Source organism: Vespa mandarinia, chromosome 1 (assembly GCF_050613455.1).
Source record: "Vespa mandarinia isolate Hongniang chromosome 1, ASM5061345v1, whole genome shotgun sequence".
Lineage (NCBI taxonomy): Eukaryota > Metazoa > Arthropoda > Insecta > Hymenoptera > Vespidae > Vespa > Vespa mandarinia.
Window position 1 is genome coordinate 17,051,719 of NC_140810.1, and position 24,628 is coordinate 17,076,346.

General features: G+C 30.8%; 3 protein-coding genes across 7 annotated transcripts; 2 read left to right on the top strand and 1 right to left on the bottom strand.

Annotated features, from left to right (window-relative positions):
• Positions 1 to 700: 700 nt before the first annotated feature.
• LOC118443735 (protein LSM12) lies at positions 701 to 3,186 on the top strand. Its single transcript, XM_035871158.2, has 3 exons — positions 701 to 836; positions 1,394 to 1,770; positions 1,853 to 3,186. The coding sequence occupies exons 1-3, from the start codon at positions 716 to 718 to the stop codon at positions 1,946 to 1,948; spliced, it is 594 nt and encodes a 197-aa protein (XP_035727051.1). The 5' UTR covers positions 701 to 715; the 3' UTR covers positions 1,949 to 3,186.
• LOC118443858 (NACHT and WD repeat domain-containing protein 2) lies at positions 3,180 to 10,758 on the bottom strand. The gene is made up of 23 exons (XM_035871446.2): positions 10,651 to 10,758; positions 10,374 to 10,577; positions 10,147 to 10,291; positions 9,833 to 10,058; positions 9,565 to 9,763; positions 9,254 to 9,496; positions 8,976 to 9,173; positions 8,768 to 8,907; positions 8,101 to 8,703; positions 7,888 to 7,993; positions 7,660 to 7,832; positions 7,308 to 7,527; positions 7,041 to 7,253; positions 6,771 to 6,972; positions 6,564 to 6,687; positions 6,148 to 6,501; positions 5,708 to 6,073; positions 5,419 to 5,624; positions 5,159 to 5,358; positions 4,916 to 5,085; positions 4,675 to 4,833; positions 4,418 to 4,607; positions 3,180 to 3,549 (listed from the first exon to the last, which is right to left on the bottom strand). Exons 1-23 carry the CDS (start codon positions 10,756 to 10,758, stop codon positions 3,403 to 3,405), a joined length of 4,896 nt encoding a protein of 1,631 aa, XP_035727339.2. The 3' UTR covers positions 3,180 to 3,402.
• Nipped-A (Transcription-associated protein Nipped-A) lies at positions 3,972 to 24,563 on the top strand. 5 transcript variants are annotated; one of them, XM_035870876.2, is made up of 12 exons: positions 3,972 to 4,104; positions 10,708 to 10,789; positions 11,811 to 11,990; positions 12,069 to 12,368; positions 12,451 to 12,645; positions 12,735 to 21,863; positions 21,936 to 22,110; positions 22,204 to 22,435; positions 22,520 to 22,613; positions 22,687 to 23,235; positions 23,331 to 23,544; positions 23,651 to 24,563. In XM_035870876.2, the coding sequence occupies exons 3-12, from the start codon at positions 11,865 to 11,867 to the stop codon at positions 23,992 to 23,994; spliced, it is 11,358 nt and encodes a 3,785-aa protein (XP_035726769.1). In that variant the 5' UTR covers positions 3,972 to 4,104; positions 10,708 to 10,789; positions 11,811 to 11,864; the 3' UTR covers positions 23,995 to 24,563. The 5 variants fall into 5 exon arrangements, with proteins under 5 accessions (XP_035726769.1, XP_085518878.1, XP_085518868.1 ...); XM_085662752.1 differs by having other exon boundaries at positions 22,258 to 22,435; XM_085662742.1 differs by having other exon boundaries at positions 11,860 to 11,990.
• Positions 24,564 to 24,628: the final 65 nt, after the last annotated feature.

Consider the following 24,628-nt stretch of genomic DNA (forward strand, 5'->3'; position numbering starts at 1 on the left):
TAATCTACAAGAAACTAAATCATCATTACCGACAGAGATTATTTTATTCTCTCGTTGATAAAAAAGTGGTTAAGATTCGTGAAAACAAAAAAAGAAATAAAAAAAAAAAACATATGCACGACCTTCATCATATATTTCAATAGAAATATTTCATAAATTTATTACGAATAATCAACCACATATAATGATCGAATGCAATATACTATATGAATTAATATTTTCTATGTAAGTCGAAAGAATTCGAGCTGTTCACAAGTTGTATTGTATTTAGTAATAAAGATAAAGAGTTAATTACATTAAATCCATAGACTTACCAACTAATTATACGTTATCACGATCGACGAACATATAGTTATCTTTATTGTTGTCTTCCGACGGTAATAATAAAACTTTAAAATCGAGAAATCACAGAGAAAGTTTCGAAGGAAGGACGAAAAGATAACCGTTCATATACCACCAGTATCAAATTCATATACTTATTAATCTTTTTTTAATATTTATAAATATATGACAAAGTTTGAAATTTCTATATCGTGATAATTTTATTTATTAATATTACCTTTTATTTATCGTATTTTTTAAGGCTATTTATTGTTATTGCCTTAACACAAATATCGCGTCGCTGAAGTCATATGAAACGGCGGGAATTTTTAAAAGCTGATAAAATCGCAACAGATGGCGACATCGTGCTCGCGGGTCTGTTCTATAGTGAAAAATGGCCGGCGTCAGCGATTGTTTCAGCATTGGAAGTACGGTGGCCTGTAAAACTTGTTACAACAAGGAGATCGAAGGAGAGGTGCTGGCATTTGACCCGCAAACAAAAATGCTAATCTTGAGTATCCTTTAAGAAAAAAATTTTTATATCATATTAACAAATCACATGTCAATCGAGAACCGTCTCGTTGTACCTTCGACACTACCAGACAAAGTGTAAATAACTTAAGATCGACTTATGATAGTAATTTTCAAGTCATCGCTATTGCTCTATTACAAAATAATTATTATTAAGATTATTTTTGAAACTTGTCATTGTTTGTCGAATATCTCGAGACATTATCAGAAAAAGTCAGGTTAGTTTCGTCATCCGATCAACCAACCATGCTGATTCTTTATTTCATTTTATTAATTTCTCAGATTAGTTCCGATCATTTCGTTGATATTCAATTAAACATTTATCGGTGTCATTTAATATTTATTAAAAATTTCTATTCTTTTTATTCTATAATTTACTGTTTTATTTCAAAGATAATTTCTACTCCAATATTTGTATATCTCTATCTGTGCTTTGTCATGGTGATATTGTGTGAAAGAGAAACAAATATTTTCTCAAAGTGATAAATATGTTTTAAACTGTTTTATATAAATAATATTTCCTTAATCAGAATCATTGTAGAATGCCCAGCTTCGAACGGTAGACCTTCCTTAAATGATGTACACATAGTAAATTTATCTTTGGTATCCGATGTTCAAGTTAAAAGAGAAGTTAGCCCAACGACGAGCGAACCACCGCAAAGCCTTAATTTACAAATGCTAAATAGACGAGTACGCAATCAGATTGAAGAGAAAAAGAGACTGGTAATGGCTCTGCAGGCCGGAGTATCTCCAGAAGGACAAAAACTTTTTATTGCAATTTCAAAGACTATACAAGATATAACGTGGAATGGGGCTAACATTGTTGTATTTGATAATGTAACCATTAGACCGCCATATAAAGTTGATAATGTACATGGTAATGAAGATTCCGGAGCATATAAACACGTTAAAAAAGTGGTAAGAAAAATCCAAAAGATTAACAAATTCGTATAATATTATAAATACATTTAGTAAATAAAAATCTGATTTTTTTGTTTAGGTTGAAAAACACATTAAAGATACCGCAGCATCGGCTCAGGTACAACAACAACGAGAACAGCAACAACAACCACAAAAGGGTAGTGCGATGCAATAAAGGCCTAATTAGGCATTTTCACCAAGGAAAAAGCTCTATGTGCTTTTGCAGAAGTTCCATTGTTCGAGAGTAAGAAAGGAGATAAAAGCAACGGATTGTTCAAAAGAAGGAACCATTGCAAAGAAAATAGATACATCTGTTATTGATATCGGAATCTTAAATTGAACTGAATTTATTTATTTTAACACGAAAAAAATCCAAAAACTTTTTAAAGCAGTCTAAGTAACATTAATCATGTTGCATTATATAAGACATTTTATAATGCAGTGGAACGTATCGTTTATACAATTATTCAATCGCTATAGATTTAGTAAACAAAATGTTTAACTTATTCAACAAGCTGCCGTACTAATGATACTCTACTGGCACTATTTTTTATTATTGCACGCTGATGTAAGTGTTTTTTTTAGTTGACATCATATTGTTTTGGACAAATTTAGTAATTTTGTTAGTAAATCGTTAGAGAAAATTCATTTATATATATATATATATTATATTATTAATGTCCAAAATATATAAAGATGAATAAAAAAACACTACAATTTTTCGTTAGCACACATCAGCGTCAAACAAACAAAAATTACGATACAACATTAATCCGTATGAAACGGTTCTCAAACTTCTTTATAAGAAAATATCGTTGAAATTTGATAATAATTCTTTTTAAAATGTCAATATATTTCATTACAAAATGACTTATTGTAATGAATTTTTGATCATTTCTTTAGAAAATATTTTACAGATTTTTAAACATTAATAAGCGATTGTTTTCAATAACAATTGCTCGCCATCACTTATCGAATTCTTATAAATTATTTGTTAAACTATAGTAATCTTATCAAAACTCACGAACAAAACAAAAATGGAACATAACAGTTTATATAATGCTGGTATCACGCCTGCGCTGGCACGAGACGTTTTCAGTTACAAAATATTGTTGAAGACAATAGAATAATGAAGCCCCTTGCGCAAGCCGAATCGTAAAATCTGTAATTTAGAAAAAGGACCATTCGATTTGTGCAAGGGTAAGCGTAGTTGATCTTGTATTTTAAGAGTTGACATCGCTTCGTGTAATGTTAACAGAATTCGCCTCGTGCCCTTTACCATTCGAATTATCGGGAGAAGATGAGGGAGAATAAATTGTGAAAGAGAGAAAGAGTGGGAGAGAAAGGAAGGAAAGATGATTATAAGAACAATTACGAGAAAAGACATAAATAAATGTAATATAAATTCGATAATATGCTGTGTTCCTGATGACTATTTTTTCTATTCTCCTATGTTCTAATTTGTTGTTTCTATTTATTTTAATAAAAAGAAAGGAAAAATTAATATATTAAAGAAATTACTTAAATATCTTAAATATATATCTAAAATAACTATAATTCTACTTTGTTTTCTTTTTTTTTTTTTTTTCTTTTTTTTCTTTAACTAGAAATTTAGCTTTCAATTTTTTTTTATTTTACACTTTCCGTTTCCTCGGTTGCTTCAGTTGTACTATTTATAGATCGTATGTTTGTACTCATCCCGTGTGTTACACGTGCAATTCGAGCAGCAGCTTTAAATTTGATAGTTGCTCGTTGTTTTTCCATCTTCTTTTTCCACTATGTGAAGCAAATATTCACGTAACATATTAATGATATTAGATATATAGAGAAAAAAGTATAAGCATCATTCCATAAAAATTCCATACAATTTTATCTTTCGAGAAATTGAGTAATGTTCCGTGCTTCCAAAAAAAAAAAAAAAAAAAAAAAAAAAGAAGAAAAAACATGAAAATGAACTTGTTCGATCATTTACATTTTTATCATAACGCGCATTCATATAATAATTTAATATTTAATAATATCTTTCGAAAAAATTTCTGTAAAATTATTATATAATCTATAAATTCATTATTATATTACATTATAATATATCTCCTATTTAAATCCATTCAAAATCACATGCTGTAATGTTCATGGCAGCCATCTTGACGAATAGAAAATTTCAAAACATTTGTTAGGGATTTTAGTTCTTTCTTCTACTTTCAATCTCAAAACGCATATATTCGTAACAAAAACAAGTGTATGTTGTGTGGAGTTAGCATGTGCTATTAGTGTAGATTAAAATCTTTTTATTTGAAGATTATTAAGATTTGCAAGAAAGAAAGAAAAGCCGTGAGTAATATATTTTCATTGATCTACTTTGTAGTTTTGTTTTTTGTACTTCTTCAGCGGACATATTTTAGAACGTATGCATTTAATAGGTTAAGTTAAACGATAATATTTTTCTTACTTATTCAGTATATATAATATGTCAATTGACAAATATAATTTTGTCAATATTTATAACAATTAATAATATACCAAAAGAATATGTGGTTATATATATATATATATATATACACATACATATATATATTATATATGTATGTGTGTTAATGTACATATATATGTTTGTTATATCTCTAATAAATACAATTCTACTTACTTCTTCATCACGCGATGGTAACTCTGCTAAATATTCTTTCATTTCTAATTTCTTAGGATCTGCTATTGCTAATACTGATACACAACCATCGACTGTTCCTAATACAATACTTTTGCCATCATATGTGCTGTCAATCGCACTGAGTTCAGCTTGTACTCTATAGTTTGCTATCATTTCACAATCTGATGATCTATAAATTTCAATCACAGTATATAACTTTTTATCATCTTTTCTACTTTATTTAAATATATATTTACCTGAATACCCTTATAGTCTTGCGACCGCTATGGTAATAAAGAACATATTCATCTGTACGATTAAACATAGATATTACTGTAAATACTCCTTCTGCAACTTTAGAAATATATGTTTTCACATTTGTTCCTTTCTTTAATTCTATTAGTTCTAAACCTCCTCTGTAAGTAATAAATAATATTAGTATTGAAACAATCTATATAATCTATAAAATGAAATCTTTTATGTATTTAATGATGTTACCTGCTAGGAGCATATAATGTGTATTTACCATCTTTACTAATATTTCCACTCCATTTTGGAATAATTCTAATAAATTTCTTTTTATTAATATCAAGAATAGCACCTTTGTCTGAGCCTATGATACCCACCCAATGACTTTTGTTAGGCATAGGTGTAATACAAATTATATCCTATAAAATTGATACTTTTAATATTATTGGTTATTGAGAAAAAGTTATAATATATTAATGATATTTTATGTACCTTAAATCCAGGTAATTTGACTGGCATTTTATTCATTAATATTCCAGTTTTTGCATTATAAATAATGATACAATCTCTGTTGCCTTTATCAGCTGCCGGTACTATTAAATGTGAATTGTCTGAAGTTATTTGAACTTGTCTAAAAGGTGTTCCTGTGTGGCTTCTCACTGTATATTCAAATGAAAATATTGTTGCCCCATCTATAAATTATACGAACATTAATTTTTTTTTATTATAAATTTTATAATTTATATTTATACCTGGGATACTTCTTACAACAAGAACAGCAATAGTTCTCATACTTTCTACTCCAGTAGGGTTATTTGGTCTGGAAACTGTGAAAAATTTAGTCGAATTTTCTATTAACTTAAGTTGCTTAACATTTGCTTGTTCTCCTTTAAATAATACTTGTTCCGTAATTCTATTCCAAATTAATACATTTCCAGATTCTACTGATATAATATACCTAAAATATATTATATATTAAAATAATTTATAATTTACAGAAAATATTTATATTATTTTCTATAAAGTTAGTTGATTTCTTACCTTCCAGTATGTGTTATAGAAGCATGTGTCACAATTGCCCCTAAGGGACTATCAGCAAGTTTAGAAATTAATTTTCCTAATTGGAGATCCCAAACACCTACACAATCTCTTGTAACTGTGACTGCTAAATTAGATTCTTGTGCTAAACTGATCATATCAATTTGTAATTCATGTCTATCAATAACATGTACTTGCTCAAATATATTATTAATATTCCAAACTTTAACACTTCTATCAATACTTGAGGTTACTACGCTATTCCAATTTCCAATAGTTAAAGCTTCTAATTGAATAATTCTGGCAAAGTGTGCATCCAGTACTTTTAACAATTTACATGTTTCCAGGCTCCATACGTATAAATTTTTTCTAAAAAGAGAAAGAAAAAAAAATTATGTACCAATCCAACATTTCTTTATTTCTAACATCATCTTCAAACATACCTTACACCTGCAACTGCATAATTTTTGGTACTACTGACCATAATAGAATTAGAATACATCATTCGTGTATTAATATTTCGTACTCCATTTGGTAACATAAGTACATGTGCATCACTTTTACTTTCTAAAAACCAAACAACAAATCCATTTCCTGTTGTTGCTAAGAGATATTCTTCTTCCTTATCTAGTTTTAATTGTAAAATATATTCTACATCATCATTATATGCCCTAGGTATGTCTTCTTTTTTTTCCCAAAAGGCAGATGTTTCGTCTATCATATATTTTGTAATTTTATAGATATCTTTAGTCGTACATGCATATAAAGTATCCTTTTGATTATTCATAACCATAGCACTGAAAATTTTATTTAATTAAGAATTCATATATCAAAAAAAAATTTTTTCTGTTATTATTACCTATGAAAGTGAAATAAGTCCAATGCACTCTTTTTTTTATAAGTATGTAACAGCATAATAGGATCTTCTATATTACCTGACCAAAATACGATCCTATATTCATCCAAATTTGTGTATTCTACATCTATAAAAATAAACGAAAATTATTTAGATATTGATGTTTATATAGTAAATATGTTTTAAAAAATAAACTGTTTTTTTATTTACACAAAATAGGCCATTTGTTAGAATCTTCAGGGTTGGTATAGTTTCCAAGTAAATTTCCACGTAAGTCAAATTTATACCAACCTATTTTACCATATATAAATACATACTGATTTGTTAAATGCACTCCATATACATGTTCTTCGTCAGGTAGTGGATTATTAATGATAACAAATTCACTTGTCAAAGTATTTAGGACAACAGTCTATAAAAATATTTTGTATAAGGAATAGAAAATAATCTTTATGTGTGTGTGATAATACTATATAATACTTGATCGTTAGTTGTAAATGCAGCAGCATATCTATTATCAGGGCTTAATACTAATTGCTGCATTATTCCTTCTACGCCAGGATTAACATCTCTAGTCATATCACTTGTACTAAGATCCCATGTTATAAATTTATTAGATATTGATACAACGTAACGATAATCTGATGTTAAACAAAATCCAAATACGGCAAATTGATGACCTTCAAGTGAATACTGTAAACAAATATTTCTTAAGAATTTAATTTATTTAATTTGCCATTATATTACCTTTAATGGCCCACCAGGTGTATGCAAACAATGATAAAGTGGAAGTAAAGCACAATCTTTAACTCCATCATTGTCGCAAGCTTGTAATAACATTTTAACATTAACATTTCCATCAATTTCTGGCAATAATCTACCAATTAACTGAGGAGCTAACATATCTGGGTGACTTCCAAGAATTGCTCCTCCTAATCTTAATGCATCAGCTACTAGCATTAATTCTCTAAAAATAATATATATATTTATACACACATACGCATATATATATATATATGTGCGTAATCATATATATTTCATTCATAATTATTTATAATTTGTTGTCTGTTCCTACATATATTTCATATGTGTAATTTACCTCACTAGATTTTGATTGTCAATGAAGTTACATGCATCTTCAAAATCTGAAAGTACAGCTTGCAGTGGACAAGAACTTAACTTGGCATGTAACCATTCATAATTAAATAAAACATTTTCAAATAGATCCTTAAAACGGCGTGACCTGACCAAATGGAAGGGTAATTCTCCAAACTAAAATCATAGAAATATTAGTTCTTATAATTGTTGTTCAATAATTTCAATATACCTTTCGTAAGTTATATCTAGAGATGGTCCCTTCTTTTGAATAAAATGCTAAAGGCTGCTCTGGTACTTTTCTATCTGCTAGACCTTCTTTATCTGCTAGATTAAACCTAAATTCCCCATTTATACAATCATTTAAGTGAAATTATTATATATATAGGTGTATATATATATATATATATATATATATATATATATATATATATTAAGTGTTTACCGATGTCTCTGTATCTCTGTGTATTTAAAAGGTTTTGGTTTCCCACCTCCCCAAATACCAAGATAATAATCAGCTATCATTGAATGAAAATACATTGCCATATTCATATTCTTAAAATATCTCTCCCTAGCGGTGTCTCTAAATTGTCTGTGATACCAATTAAGAACACTGACACCATCAGCTTCTCTTTCACTTAAATAATTAGGTAAATCATTCCGTATTCTTGTCCAAAGAAGAGGTGGGATTCTTCTAACAGGTGGCAAATGATATTGATATACATCATCTAGAACTTTATCATCTAATGAAATTAAATCTTCAAGTTCAGATTCAGATAATCCTGACTTAGCAGCTGTAATATAAGCTAGAGCATGGAAAACTAATATTGTGCCATGTTGTTTTTCTATTCTTTCAAATAACATCATTATACTATCCATTACAGTATTTGCTAAATGGGTATCTGCTGGTTTGGTGTAACTACGCCACCTACATATTTCAGCAAAGACTAATTTTACAAAAATTGGTAAAGAACATTTTGATATAGCATTTGCAACTAAGCGCCATTGATAATTATTTAGATCTCTGTGTGCAGTTTTCATCCACATTCTGTTGAAACAATTATTATTTATTAATTAATAATACTTATTATTTAAATATAATACTTTTATACCTTATAACATCCATCGCTAAATCTTCACCTAAAGCTGTAACTTCTATAAAATTTTCTTCTGTATCAATCATTCTACGTAGTAATTGATAATCTCGCGAAATTAGAGGATTAGACTCTTCAGCTGCACAAGATAGTATCATCTATAAAAAAAAAAAAGGGAATATTAAAATTCTTAATGAAAAATAAATAAGTAAAAAACAATACTCACTTTACAATTAAAAGGAAGTCTAGTAGGTAACCATGATAATTTATTTCCTTGCACACCTGTTAATTGATCTACACTATCCAGAAATAACAAAATTGGTTGTTGTTCCGTAGCCAAAGTAAGCAAGTGTTTAAAATATGCTGTAAGTGGTACAAGATCATCTGGTATTTCTTCAAATGGTAACATAAAATTATATGAAATCTATAAAAAATGAAAAATTTATTTTTTCAATATTTGTATAAAATAAAAAAAAAAAATATTCCAAATACATTCATGCTTACTTGCTGACAAATGGAAATAAGTGTTGGAGTTAAAGCACTACTATCTGGGGTTGTGCCAAGAAATCTTATTATACTAATGGGCTTCTTATTTATGAGCCATAGAGTGCTTGACAAACCTGCACTTTTTGCCAGTAAAGATGTTTTACCACATCCACCTTCCCCATAAAGAACTAATGGTTTTTCGCTATCACCTAACATGTGATATTTAATGTTCTCCAATATATCTTCTCGTCCATAAAATATCTACATAATAGATATGAGTCAACATTTTATTGCTTTTCTTCTTTGATTTTATTTCAATACAAATTTACCTTAACGGAATTATTGCAAGCATGCAAGTGTTGTAAAATTTCCGTTATAATCTGTCCCTGAGCAGAACTATCTTCTTTTCGCATTGCACGATCTACGAGTTTTATTATATTTCGATAGAAATGTGTTATAAAATGTTGTAAATATTCGCTATGTGTTTCAGGATCCAAACCCTCCCTACCAATCCATTCCACTGTGTATCTATGATAAAATTAATAAGAATGTAAATTAATATCAGAACATTTATCATATTTTAGATTATATAAATACCTTTGCAAATTTGTACTTTCAATTTTGTCAGGCAATCTTTCATCCCTAAGATTAGCTAATAATCTACAAGCTTCATTATCCAAACTTCTATTAGCAATATCTATAAATAAACTTGCCTTCCTTAAGTTTTGAAGATTTATATTATTTATATATCGTATATAAGCTAAGCAATGATTTTTTGTATTCTTCACGTTTAAAACTCCATTGATTACTTCTCTTTCAGTCACTGTTTACAAATCAATTGTGTTCACATTATATTAAATTCTTTATCTATAATTACATATTATAAAATAGAGTTTTTGTATTATTTTTACCAGACATGAAATAGTTGTGCATTGTATCTTTATCAAATTTTCCACAATTATATAAAGATTGTGCTCCTTTTCTAAAGATTTTTTGCATCTTTACCATAGTATCCCACCAAATGGCCTGATCTTCTTGTTGTAATTTTGGTATTCTCTAAATATTGGGATAGAAAATGTTAATAAATAAAGTTACTATATTTTATTATACAAAAAAAAAAAATACAAAGAGTATCTACTTTGTTATTAAAGTTTTTTAGAATCGATGAAATGGGTTGTAAGATACTTGTTGGTGGTACAGCATTACTATCCTTTTTATACCACTGATCAAGAACAGAAACATCTACTCCTTGATTATCCAATTCTGTTTTTATCATTTCCAATTCTGAACTGAGTATATAAGTTGGTATAGGACGATATCCATATTTTTGACCCAAAAATACCTGAATGCGTAATGATTAATAAAATGTATAGTGTTAACATTTTAATTTATTTTAATTATATATAATATTTTACCACAAAGTTTGGTCCCATGGATAATCTTTGACAATTTTCTATTTCTCTCATGCATAGCTCAGTAGTCATGTGATCATCTGTGGCTTCATCACGTACACCCCAACGCATATCAACTACCTATTGGAAGAAAAAATATTTAGTAAGAAACTTCTATTTAATAATTAATTATTTTCTTATATTATATGAAATAACTTATCATATATTTAATTCACTACATGAATTTACTCAAATGCTATATATATATATATATATGTATATATATATATGTATATATATTCTGCATGTATGGTACCTGGTACAATGAAAATCAATTTCTCTATAAATATCTATAGATATGTATCTATGTATAAAGTTTTATCTTCTTGTGCAATTTTATTTATTGTTAAATAAACTAGCTAATTAATATTTTACCTGAAACTCTAAACCATGTTTTTCTCTGCAATAATCCTTAATTTTAGGATAACATTGAGCCATTAATGTATTCCTTTCCATTGATGTATCTGAAATACATCAGCTATTATTCATTACATCTATATCTATATTACAGTATTATAATTTTATGAATAAAAACTTACCAGTAAATGTAGAACTTGTAAATATTCTTACTATTTTTGAACTTACAGCAGGTAATGATTTTAAAGATCCTGCAAAAATTGAATCAATAGTTGTTTCATCCATTTTTTTATTTTATTTTATTTTTTTAATTAAATAAAATACAAATTGTAATTTTTATTATTATGTATTATTGTACGTTATAATCTGCAACAAACAAAACTAGTACAATATGCAATTTTTGTGTTACTGTACAATTATTGCACAGTAGATCAGTGTCGTATAGGATACTAAATAACAGAAATGTAATCTATATCTTATAATGCATTCTCAAGAGTATTAGTAATGGTTGCTAGGGTTTATTTACTACTACTTTTAGTACATCCATCCAGATATATATGTATATATATATATATATTTTCATAAAAAAAGTCATTACATTATGTTATTGATTTTTTGACTAATTTTTCTGTTTATAATATTTTGCATGTAAAATTTGTATATAAGAGTTTAATTAAATTAGACATATTTTGACATATTGTTATTCCTTATTTTCAATTATTATTTTTGATAAAACGTTGTTAAGTTTATATTTCATTGTTGAACAGGTGTTCTGATGGATCATCCTTAATAATAATTGTATATTCAATCTTAAAGCAAATATGGCACCACCAGATCCTGTAACACAAATGAACACTTATCGGTCATACGTGACCATGTTGGCAGATCCTGTCTCTAAAGATGAATTAAAATTAAAGGCTGCTCAAGAATTATCTGAAAATTTTGAGGTATAAATATATTATATCCTACGTAACAAAATACTTTTATTAAAATATTCTTTTAATAATACTATTATTTTTATTTAGGTCATCATGTGTTCTTCACAATATCCAGCATTTTTGGATCATATGATGAAAATATTTTTAAAAATATTACAGGAAGGAGAGCCTCATTTTATATCAGAATATAACATACAACAAGTTCGCAAACTTATTCTCGAAATGATTCACAGACTTCCAAGTAATGAATGTCTGCGACCATATGTTAAACAGATTTTAAGCCTTATGTCAAAATTATTAGAAACAGATAATGAAGAAAATGTATTGGTGTGTTTAAGAATTATCATTGAGCTTCATAAACAATATAAGCCAACATTTAATCCTGAAGTAATTGATCCTTATTTTTATCAAATTATTTTATTATTATATATTTTTATTTGTATTAATTTATAAATACTCTTATTCACAGATACAGTATTTCCTGCAATTTGTAAAATCGGTTTACAGTGAATTACCAAAGAATTTGCCAAAAATATTTGAACCACGTCCACCACTCAGAGTAAAGGATTTATCTGAAGTAAATATAGAAGTTCTTTTAAAAGAAACATTTACAATTACTGCTATACAAAGTGAAAAGAAAGCAGCCGATGGTACTGTTGTTACAGTAAGTAAATATGAATTACTTATAAAAGAAAGAAAATTAAAAAGATAGAACGACATAAGTAGTAACACGTGTGTCTTTATATTTTATAGTATAATCTCATTCCAAAGGCAGTATTATCTCTCAAAGTACTACAAGAATTGCCTATTATAGTCGTACTTATGAATCAGTTGTATAAACAAAATGTTCATCAAGATGTATCAGATTTTATACCACTTGTAATAACTACTATCACATTACAACCAAGTCCTCAACATCGTGCATCTCCTGGATTCAATAAGGAAGTATTTGTTGATTTTATGGGAGCACAAATTAAGACATTGTCTTTTTTGGCTTACGTTATCCGAGTTTATCAAGATGTAGTATCACAACATAGTACGATATTAGTGAAAGGTATATTGGGCTTGTTTACACTCTGTCCTATGGAAGTGGCACATTTACGAAAGGAATTGGTAATTGCATCTAGGCATATACTTGCCACAGACTTACGTAATAAATTTATACCACACATGGAATGTTTCTTTGATGAAGACATATTTATTGGTCGTGGATGGACAACACGAGAATCTCTTAGGCCATTAGCATATTCAACTCTTGCTGATTTAGTACATCATGTCAGATTATTATTGCCATTGAGTGATGTCTCAAGAGCAGTCCATTTATATAGCAAAAATTTGCTTGATCAAAGTCTTCCAACAGCTGTTCAAATGGTATCTTGTAAATTATTAATGAATTTAGTAGATACCGTTAGACAAAGATCAGATGCTGAAAACAGTTCTCAAGGGAGAGAATTATTAATGCGTATACTTTTAGTATTTGTTCTAAAATTTAAGACAATTGCTAAAATATACATACCAATTTTACGTAACAAAGTAAAACAATTACCACCAACTGGATTAGATGTCAAGACAGAAGATGTGAAACCAGTTATACCAGATCTAACTGAGGAAAAAGAAACTGGAAAATCTAAATTCGGATTCCCTGTCTCTCAAGCTATGAGTTATAATGTAGCAGATTACAGAAATTTAGTGAAAAGTTTAGTACATGGTGCCAAGGCTATTACATCTAATTGCATAAACAGTAAATCAAGTGAAGTGATACAATCTAATCAATTCCAACCAAAAGAGACATTAATTTATATAAAATTAGTTAAATGGGCTTTACCGGCATTGGATATTTATACTATAGGTCCTCCTTCTGTTGGAGCTATTACACAACCAGGTAGACCAGCACAATCACAAACAATAAGAACAAGAGAAGAAAAAGAAGTTCTAGAACTCTTTGGTAACGTGTTTACTCAAATGAATCCACAAACATTTCAAGAAATATTTTCAACATCAATAGATTATATGGTGGAAAGAATTTTTAAGAATTGCACATTACAAATAATTGGAAGTGCTTTTCTGTCTAGCCCTACAATATCATCAACTTTCGCTACAATATTGGTCGAATATTTGTTAGAGAGAATGGGTGATATGGGATCTAATGTAGAAAGAAGCAATCTATACCTGAGATTATTTAAACTTGTTTTTGGTAGTGTATCTCTTTTCCCAGCCGAAAATGAACATATGTTACGGCCACATTTAAACCAAATTGTTAACAGGGCTATAGAATTGGCTATGTCAGCAAAAGAACCATATAACTATTTTTTACTTCTACGTGCTTTATTTAGATCAATCGGTGGTGGATCTCATGATCTTTTGTATCAAGAATTTTTGCCTTTACTTCCTAATATGTTGGAAGGATTAAATAGATTACAATCTGGCTTACATAGACAACATATGAAAGATCTCTTCGTTGAATTATGTTTGACAGTGCCAGTAAGATTAAGTTCGCTCTTGCCATATCTTCCGATGTTGATGGATCCTCTCGTTTCTGCACTTAATGGAAGTTATTGTTTGGTCAGCCAAGGCCTAAGAACTCTCGAACTTTGTGTTGATAATTTACAACCAGATTTTCTGTATGAACATATACAACCAGTACGTGCTGATCTAATGCAGGCTTTATGGAGAACTTTGCATAATTCTACTGATCAAGCACATGTAGCATTCAGAGTATTAGGCAAGTTTGGTGGAGGAAATCGTAAAATGATGATTGAACCACAAAAATTAGAGTACAATGATCGTGAAACTAATTCTCCTGCAGTAGTTGTCTATTTTCAAGAACCATCAAAACCAATTGATTTTCCTGTAGAGAAAATAATTGAAACAGCATTTAATGCTCTTAAATCAAACACAACGGGTTCGTTTTATCGCAGACAATGTTGGGAAGTTATTAGTTGCTATTTAGCAGCATCTTTACGATTAGATGATAACAACACTATATTACAGAAGTTATTTATGCATCCCACTTTTAAAGAAGGCAAAATTCCACATCAACAAGGACCTCATTATAAATGTCCTGACTCAGTAGCAAGAAATGTACAACAAACTGCCTTAACAGGTTTATTCGTTGCTGCTGAAATCAAAGAACTTCGAAATTCAGTTCTTGGAAGTGTAGTATCCATAGTTAGACATTATACAATGGTTGCAATTGCACAGCAAGCTGGACCATTTTGTTTAACAGGAAAACAGGTACGTATGCAAGGACAAGATCCTCTTGTATTGATAGATGCCCTTGCTGTAATAATGGGCCACGAAGAAAAGGAACTTTATAAACCTGGTCATTTGGCATTGGTGCTAATATTAGAAACAGCAACCAACATTTTAGGTTCCAAAGAAAGAGCTTGCCAATTGCCATTAATGGAATATTTAGCGGAAAGAATGTGTTCCTTATGTTACGAACGTGCCTGGTATGCTAAACTAGGTGGTTGTATAGCCATAAAATTTCTTTTTGAACGAATGGCAACGAAATGGGTGTTAAATCATCTTTTCATTTTTCTAAAAGCATTGATGTTTGTAATGATGGATTTAACGGAAGAAGTGTCTAATGGTGCCATTGACATGGCCAAAGCTAACTTGGAAAAAATGCTAAGAGTTTGTGTCAATCCTGGTATTCAAGATGGAAATGCGGAATTGATAGAAGCTCAAAATAAAAGTTTATACGAAGTTACTCACGAGTTGGTCCGACAAGTTACTTCACCACACACTTTGGTACGAGAACAAGCAATGGCTTCGTTGCGATTACTTGCCGAGATACAAAATAAAACCGTCACGGAAGTTATGGAACCACATAAGGAAGTTTTGGCAGACATGATTCCACCGAAAAAGCATTTGTTACGACATCAACCTGCCAATGCTCAAATTGGTTTAATGGATGGCAACACTTTTTGTACTACCTTGAATCCACGTCTATTTACTATCGATCTGACCATCATGGAACATAAAGTATTTTTTCAAGAACTTTTAGCACTCAGTGAAGCAGAAGATGCGAATTTGAACAAACTGCCTTGCTATAAATCCGTATCAAATCTTATTCCTCTTAGAAAATCAGCGCTCAGAGCATTGGCGGCTTGTCATTATATCGTAGCTTGCCGAGACAAAATTTTTGGTGTACTTTACAAAGCTTTGGAAAAACCAAATGCAGAACTGCAAGAGGCTGCATTCGAATGTATGAAGAAATTTATAGCAGGTTTCCAAATTGACATGGAATCTGTTCATACTATTATGAGACCAATGCTTTTAACATTAGGAGATCATAGAAATTTAAGTTTGAATTGCGTAAAACGGCTATCATACTTGACGCAGTTGTTTCCTAGCACGTTCAGCATTACACTGTGTGAACAATTACTACAACATTTGAAAAAATTATTAGAAAACTTGATTCAAGCACATAAAGGTATAGCGAAATCTGGAGAAAATGAACAGAAGATTGCTACTATTATTGGGATTTTTCATGAAATTCCAGCAGCTACACCTAAATTTATAGATGTACTTTGCAGACTTGTCTTGCAAACTGAAAAATCATTGACTGTTGAAGTGTCTAGTCCCTTCCGCGTTCCTTTAATGAGATTTTTATTACGCTATCCAACGGAGACACTTAATTTGTTTTTACATGACAATAATATAAAGGATCAACAATGGAGTAGATACCTAGAATTTCTTATCAAACAAAAAGAAGGAAAACCATTCCGTGATGTATTGCATAACAGTACAGCAAGATTGATTACTATGCTACATGCACACAGTCAAACAAATTCGAATTTATCACATAGTGAAAAAAGTGAACTTCAACATCAGGCGATCAAAATCGTTTCCGTACTTATTAAATTCGACGAACAATGGTTGTCCACTCAAACTCAATTAGTGAATGCCTTAAAACAAATCTGGTGTAATGACGACTATCAAGCATTACATAAAAAGGTAGAAAGTGTTGATTATTGTCATTGGAAAGAACCAAAGCTTATAGTCAAAATCTTGTTACATTATTTCCGACATCATCCAAATGACATAGATTTGCTCTTTCAATTACTGAGAGCAACATGTGATAGATTTATCCCTGATTTCCAATTTCTTAAGGATTTCTTGGAGCATACAGTGGCACAAGAATATACCGTGGAATGGAAACGTAGTGCCTTCTTTAGATTTGTTGATCATTTTCCAACAAATAATTTATCACAGGAGCTCAAAGCTAATGTTCTTCAATTGATCATTATCCCGTGTTTTGCAATAAGTTTTGAAAGGGGAGAAGGTACAAAATTAGTGGGAGGTGCACCTATGCCTTATCAGGATAATCCAGAAAACGTGGTCTCCGTTTTTATCAGTAAAATTATCGATCCAGACAATCCATTTGGCTCAGCAGACTGTGTACGAATATTTTTACTCCAATTTTCATGTTTGCTGGTAGAGCAAGCTTCACAGCATATACACGATGTAACTAATAAAAGACAAGGCAACAAATTACGGCGTTTAATGACTTTTGCTTGGCCTTGTTTATTGGGTAAAAATTGCGTCGATCCCACGACTAGATACCATGGACATTTACTTTTAAGTCATATCATTGCCAAATTTGCCATTCATAAAAGAATAGTTCTTCAAGTATTTCATAGTTTATTAAAAGCACATGCCTTAGATGCGAGAAACGTTGTAAGACAAGCATTAGAAATTTTAACACCAGCAATGCCAGTTAGAATGGAAGATGGTAATACAATGTTGACACATTGGACGAAAAAAATTATTGTGGAAGAAGGTCATTCTATGCAACAACTTTTTCATATTTTACAATTGGTTGTGAGACATTATAAAGTTTATTATCCTGTAAGACATCATTTAGTACAACATATAGTAAACTCTATACAAAGGTTGGGCTTCAGTCCTACTGCTACGATAGAGCATAGAAGATTAGCTGTAGAATTAGCAGAGGTGATCATAAAGTGGGAATTACATAGAATAAAAGATGAGGCTGAGAGTATAGAATCTGGTGGTATTAGAACAGCGACGGGTGCAGTAAAACGTCCAATGCCAGATGATTCAATGGGTATAAAACGTATATCAACTCAATCTGCATCAGGCAATGCTACAGTACCAGTGATGTTACCAAGAACAGAGCCAGGATCTACTAAACCAATTGAAAGAGCACATGCTGATGCAATTCTTAATTTCTTATTACGTTTAGCCTGTCAAGTAAATGATGTAACAACAATCCATGGTAATCCTGGTGAGCAATTATCAAGACGATGTGTTGCATTATTAAAGATGGCATTAAAACCAGATGTGTGGCCACAATGTTGTGATTTGAAATTAGCATGGCTCGATAAAGTACTCGCTAGTGTAGATAATGCCCAACCCAATTATGGCAACATATGCACAGCTTTAGAAGTTCTGACGTTTTTATTGGGTGTCATGAAAAGAGAACAAATACTTGCAAGTTTCAAACCTTTACAACGTGGTATAAGCGTTTGCATTTCAAGTAGTAACACTAAAGTTATACGATTAGTCCATGGTTTATTGTCACGATTGATTACTATATTTCCAGCAGAGCCTACTTCATCTACTGTCACTTCTAAATACGAAGAATTAGATACATTATATACTGCAGTAGGTAAATTTATTGTTGATGGATTAGCAAGTTATGAAAAAAATACTTCTGCTACCCCTAGCACATTATTCGGAACATTAATGATGTTGAAAGCTGCTTGCACAAATAATCAGAGCTATATAGATCGACTGATAACACCATTTATGAGAGTTTTGCATAGAATGGCAAAAGATCATTTACACTCCACACAAGCGGAGGCTAATCCAGTCGGCAGCGAATTATTGATTTTAAGTTTGGATCTCGTTAAAAATCGTGTAGTTGTAATGGGTGTAGAGATGCGAAAATCATTTATAGGATCTATTCTTGTCGGCCTTATAGAAAAAACACAAGATATCAAAGTAATGAAAGCTATTACTAAAATGCTCGAAGAATGGATGAAAAACAAGAGTCCAATAGCTATGAATCAAGCTCCAAGTTTAAGAGAAAAATCTATTTTGTTAGTTAAGATGATGCAATATGTTGAAAAACGTTTTCCCGATGATTTAGAATTAAATAGACAATTTTTGGAGCTGGTCAATTTTATATATAGAGATGAGGCACTTAAAGCTTCGGAACTGACATCAAAATTGGAACCTGCTTTTCTTGCTGGTCTACGATGTATTCAACCGCACATTCGAGCAAAATTCTTTGAAGTATTTGATGGATCAATGAGAAGACGACTTCATGATAGACTTTTGTACATTATCTGTAGTCAAAGTTGGGATGCAATAGGCCAACATTATTGGATCAAACAATGCATCGAATTACTTCTTGTTACCGCAAATTCAACTACTCAAATACAAATGTCTAATCAAGATACATTATTGCCGAGCGTTACGTCTGTAATAAATATGGCAGATAGTGAAGAACATAAAAATTTTATTATATATTCTACCATAAAAGAAGAACCTCAAGAGATGGTAGAATCAAACGATATAAAAGAGGATATTCTTGACATGGATCTCTCCAATACTGATTCAACAACAGTTTCAGAGGAAATCACTACTACTACTGGAAAAGCTACGTTGACACAATTAATAGCGAAGCAAGGCGAGTTTATAGAAAATTCTAAAAAAATCAGAACAGAACAATTATTGTTAGCAGCAGCACAGCTTTGTCATATGGACACAAACTTGGCAGAACGTGTATGGCTGGATACTTTTCCAAAATTATGGGGTATTTTAGATGAACATCAACATAATACTTTGATCGCAGAAGTCGTACCATTTATCTGTAGTGGTACTCATATAATACAAAAGGATTGTCATCCTAGTGCGATAGCAACTTTTGTTGAAGCATTATCTCATTGTAATCCTCCTGTACCAATGAGACCTGCATTAATGAAGTACTTAGGTAGATCACATAATCTTTGGCATAGAATGACATTGAACTTGGAACAAATGGCATTTGACAATGGAAATAATCAGTTTAAGACTAAGAGAGAATCCGATTGTTACGATTTTGAACCAGACAATAGTCCTCATGCTGAAGTTTTGGACTCATTATCCGATATGTATTCCTTATTATGTGAAGAAGATATGTGGTCAGGTCTTTGGCAAAAGCATGCACATTACAAAGAAACCCTTCAAGCAACTGCCTTAGAACAACAAGGATTCTTTGAACAAGCACAAGGAGCATATGATTTGGCAATGACAAAATTTAAACAAGATTATGTCTCAACACCAGCACCATTCAAAATACAACGTGAAGCTATTCTTTGGGAACAGCATTGGATAAGATGTGCAAAAGAATTGAATCAATGGGATTTATTATTGGAATATGGAAGTAAAAAAGCTGAAAAAAATCCATTCCTTATTTTGGAGAGTTCTTGGCGTATTCCCAATTGGCCATTGATGAAGGAATCTCTTGCTCAAGTGGAACATAATTGTCCAAAGGAAATGGCTTGGAAAGTAAATCTGTATCGTGGATTTTTAGCCATATGTCATAGCGAGGATCAACATTTAAGTGCTGTTGAAAGATATGTAGAGTTAGCTTCGGGTCTTTGCATGCGCGAATGGCGAAGACTACCTCATATCGTAAGTCATGTTCATTTACCATTACTTCAGGCAGCTCAACAAATAATGGAACTTCAAGAAGCCATGCAAATACATCAAGGTCTTTTACATGGAAGAAGTACGTCGTTACATGATATGAAGGCTATCGTTAAAACATGGCGCAATCGACTGCCCGTAATAGCCGATGATCTTAGCCATTGGTCAGATATTTTTACGTGGCGACAACATCACTATACTTTCATTTCTAGTCATTATGATTCTCAGCAAGATCAGACAACGAATCATTCGATGCTAGGAGTACATGCATCCGTCCAAGCTATTATACACTTTGGAAAGATAGCCAGAAAGCATAATTTATGTGGTGTTTGTTTGGATTCTCTTTCAAGAATATATACAATACCTAGTGTGCCTATAGTTGATTGTTTTCAAAAGATCAGGCAGCAAGTAAAATGCTATCTCCAAATGGCTTCGATTTCAGGAAAGAATGAACTTCAAGAAGGTTTAGAAGTCATTGAATCAACTAATTTGAGATACTTCACTAAAGAAATGACTGCTGAGTTTTATGCTTTAAAAGGAATGTTATTGTCACAAATCGGTAGATCGGACGAAGCTAACAAAGCCTTCTCTGCAGCTGTTCAGTTACATGATACTTTGGTAAAAGCTTGGGCACTTTGGGGTGATTATCTGGAACATATATTTACACGTGATGCTCGACAAATATCCATTGGTATTTCAGCCATTACTTGTTTTCTACATGCATGCAGGCATCAAAATGAATCCAAATCTAGAAAATATCTTGCCAAAGTATTATGGTTGCTTACATACGATGACGATAAATCTTCTCTCATGGAAGCTGTTGATAAATATGCAGTAGGGGTACCACCAATACAATGGTTACCATGGATACCACAATTACTGATGTGCCTTGTTCGACACGAGGGCAACGTAATCTTGAATTTGTTGAGTCAAGTTGGAAGAATGTTTCCACAAGCAGTATACTTTTCTATTAGAACTCTATATCTTACATTAAAGATCGAACAACGCGAAAGATATAAAAGTGCCGAATTAGCTGGAAAGATGCATGATGGGGTAGAAGGTAGAAGTATTACTGGAAATGTACAACAACAAGGAATAACTGAAACTGTACCAATTAGAGCTACGCCACCAATGTGGAGATGTTCTAAGATCATGCACATGCAACGAGATATTCATCCAACTATTTTGTCGAGTTTAGAAGGCATAGTGGATCAGGTCGGTTAAGATACTTAACTTAAAATTCATGTTAACACAACTGAATTTACTTATAATATTGATGTAATTTAGATGGTTTGGTTTCGGGAAACATGGTACGAAGAAGTATTAAGACAATTAAGACAGGGTCTTGCCAAATGTTATGCAATAGCATTTGAGAATCGTGGTGCCGTTAGCGAAGCTACCATTACTCCACATACATTGAACTTTGTAAAAAAGCTTGTTTCTACATTTGGTATTGGTATTGGTTAGTACATTTATAAAAATATTTACTATTGATACATATGAGGACAGGCTCTTTAAAAAAAAAAAAAAAAAAAAACAAATGAATTAATTGTAGAAAACATATCTTCTTCTCAAAACGTCAACAACACATTTGGTTCTGCCGCTTCAGAGTCTTTAGCGCGTAGAGCGCAAGCGACTGTTCAAGATCCTGTTTTCCAAAAAATGAAGGGTCAATTTACCAGTGACTTTGACTTTACTGTACCTGGTGCACGATTGTTACATAATCTAATAAATAAATTGAAGAAGTGGATTAAAATTCTTGAAGGGAAGACTAAGCAATTACCAAAGTAAGTTTCTACCTATGATTTAAAAAGAATAATTTAAGTGCATAATTAAAGGAATAATAATAATGACAAATGTAATATTATTAGATCATTTTTAATCGAAGAAAAATGTCGATTTCTGAGCAACTTTAGTCTTAAAACAGCGGAAGTTGAATTACCTGGAGAATTTTTATTACCTAAGGTAAAAGGATAAAAAAATTTATAATCATATTCAATTATAATCTTTTTTATTAATAAAAACATTATACTTTCAGCATTCTCATTATTATGTAAGGATAGCAAGATTCATGCCACGAGTTGAAGTTGTTCAGCGTCATAATACAGCTGCTAGAAGATTACGTATACGTGGTCACAATGGTCGTCTTTATCCTTACTTAGTGGTTAATGATGCAGGTTTAGGAGATGCACGACGGGAAGAACGTGTTCTCCAATTATTGAGAATGTTAAATCATTATTTGGCAAAGCAGAAAGAAACTTCAAGAAGATTTTTACATTTCACGGTACCACGTGTCGTTGCAGTTTCTCCGCAAATGCGTTTGGTCGAGGATAATCCTGCTTCGATTTCTTTACTGGATATCTATAAGCAAGGGTGTGCCAAATTAGGAATAGAACATGATGCACCTATTGCAAGGTATTACGATAGATTAGCTACTGTACAAGCAAGAGGTGCCCAAGCAAGTCATCAAGTTTTACGAGATATATTAAAAGAAGTACAAACAACTATGGTTGCAAGAACTATGCTTAAAGATTGGGCAATAAAAACCTTTCCTGGTGCAACTGATTATTGGACGTTTAGAAAAATGGTAAACGTTTTGTTCAATCGTAAATTAAATCGAAAAATTAATAATAAATATAATTTGAAGATTTAGGTAAATTGCATTTTTTTCTTTTTTTACAGTTTACGTTGCAATTGTCTTTGGCATGTTTTGCCGAATATGTACTTCATTTGACGAGATTAAATCCAGATATGATGTACGTACATCAAGATTCTGGTCTCATCAACATAGCATATTTTAAATTTGATGTTGATGACACTTCCGGTGAATTAGATGCTAACAGACCGGTTCCATTCCGTTTAACGCCTAATATCTTGGAATTTCTTACGAGTACAGGTAAATGAAACGTTTATTTAAATAAATTTTTACAAGATTTGTATATATCTTTGTATTTATGATTTATATGTATCTTTTTTTTTTTTTTCTTTTTTTTTTTATATAGGTGTTTCCGGACCATTAACGGCAAGCGCGATTGCTACAGCAAGGTGTTTAGTACAACCATCGTTCAAAGTACACACCATTTTACGCGCCATTTTACGAGATGAAGTTATTGCCGATCATAATAAAAAACAGGAAGATGCTGAAAATGCGTCCCAAACGCCAACAGATATGAAAGGCGAACTTTTAATAACGATGGTTACACGTGCGGTTACTGCAATCGTAACGAGACTGAATTCCTTGGCTAACTTTGATGGAACTGATAGCAAAGTCAGCACACTAGTCGCCGCTGCTAATAGTCACGATAATCTATGTAGAATGGATCCATCATGGCATCCGTGGTTATAAAACTTCATACTGTGATGCAGAAAATATGAAAAATTAAAAAAATATATATGTTTCTAAAACATATTTCCATAATTTCATATATTAATTGATCAAATTTTATATTCGCATCGTTCATTATCATTTAAAGATCAATGACAGTATCTAATATAAAACAGATTTTTGATGTATAAAAATAATTGTTATAAGAATTATGTCCATCATGTTCTTGGAAACGCTATATTGTGTAAAACTATATATTCTGTATATTTATAAGTTTTCCTGATCTTTTTTTTCTTTTTTTTTTCTTTTATTTTTTTTTATTTTTTTTTATTTTTTTTATTTGACGCAAGTCACGATACACGTAAGCTATGACACACGTCCGTGTAACATAAAAATCTATGAAGATTTCTGTGTATAATCAGCTGTAAATAATTTAAATAATGAACATTATTTGTAGTAAAATAAAAAATAAACTATTATAAATATTTATAAATATACATCTACATCATTTTCATAAAAGAATAAATTGTCGGTTACTTTCTTTATATAAAAAGAAAAAAAAAAAGAAAAAAAACCAAAAAAACAAAAAAAAAAACAAAAAAAAATTATAAATATCTATTTAGAACAAGTTATACGTATATAATATATAAATCTA

Coding starts and splice junctions, on each gene's coding strand:
- Nipped-A (XM_035870876.2), top strand. CDS start 11,865: ATGGCACCACCAGATCCTGTAACACAAATGAACACTTATCGGTCATAC. Junction 12,646..12,734: donor CCGATGGTACTGTTGTTACA/GTAAGTAAATAT, acceptor TATATTTTATAG/TATAATCTCATTCCAAAGGC. Junction 23,545..23,650: donor GGAATTTCTTACGAGTACAG/GTAAATGAAACG, acceptor TTTTTTATATAG/GTGTTTCCGGACCATTAACG.
- LOC118443858 (XM_035871446.2), bottom strand. CDS start 10,758: ATGCGTTGGGGTGTACGTGATGAAGCCACAGATGATCACATGACTACT. Junction 7,254..7,307: donor CACCTGGTGGGCCATTAAAG/GTAATATAATGG, acceptor ATTTGTTTACAG/TATTCACTTGAAGGTCATCA. Junction 5,359..5,418: donor TGTTGTAAGAAGTATCCCAG/GTATAAATATAA, acceptor TATAATTTATAG/ATGGGGCAACAATATTTTCA.
- LOC118443735 (XM_035871158.2), top strand. CDS start 716: ATGGCCGGCGTCAGCGATTGTTTCAGCATTGGAAGTACGGTGGCCTGT. Junction 837..1,393: donor AACAAAAATGCTAATCTTGA/GTATCCTTTAAG, acceptor GAATCATTGTAG/AATGCCCAGCTTCGAACGGT. Junction 1,771..1,852: donor ATAAACACGTTAAAAAAGTG/GTAAGAAAAATC, acceptor TTTTTTGTTTAG/GTTGAAAAACACATTAAAGA.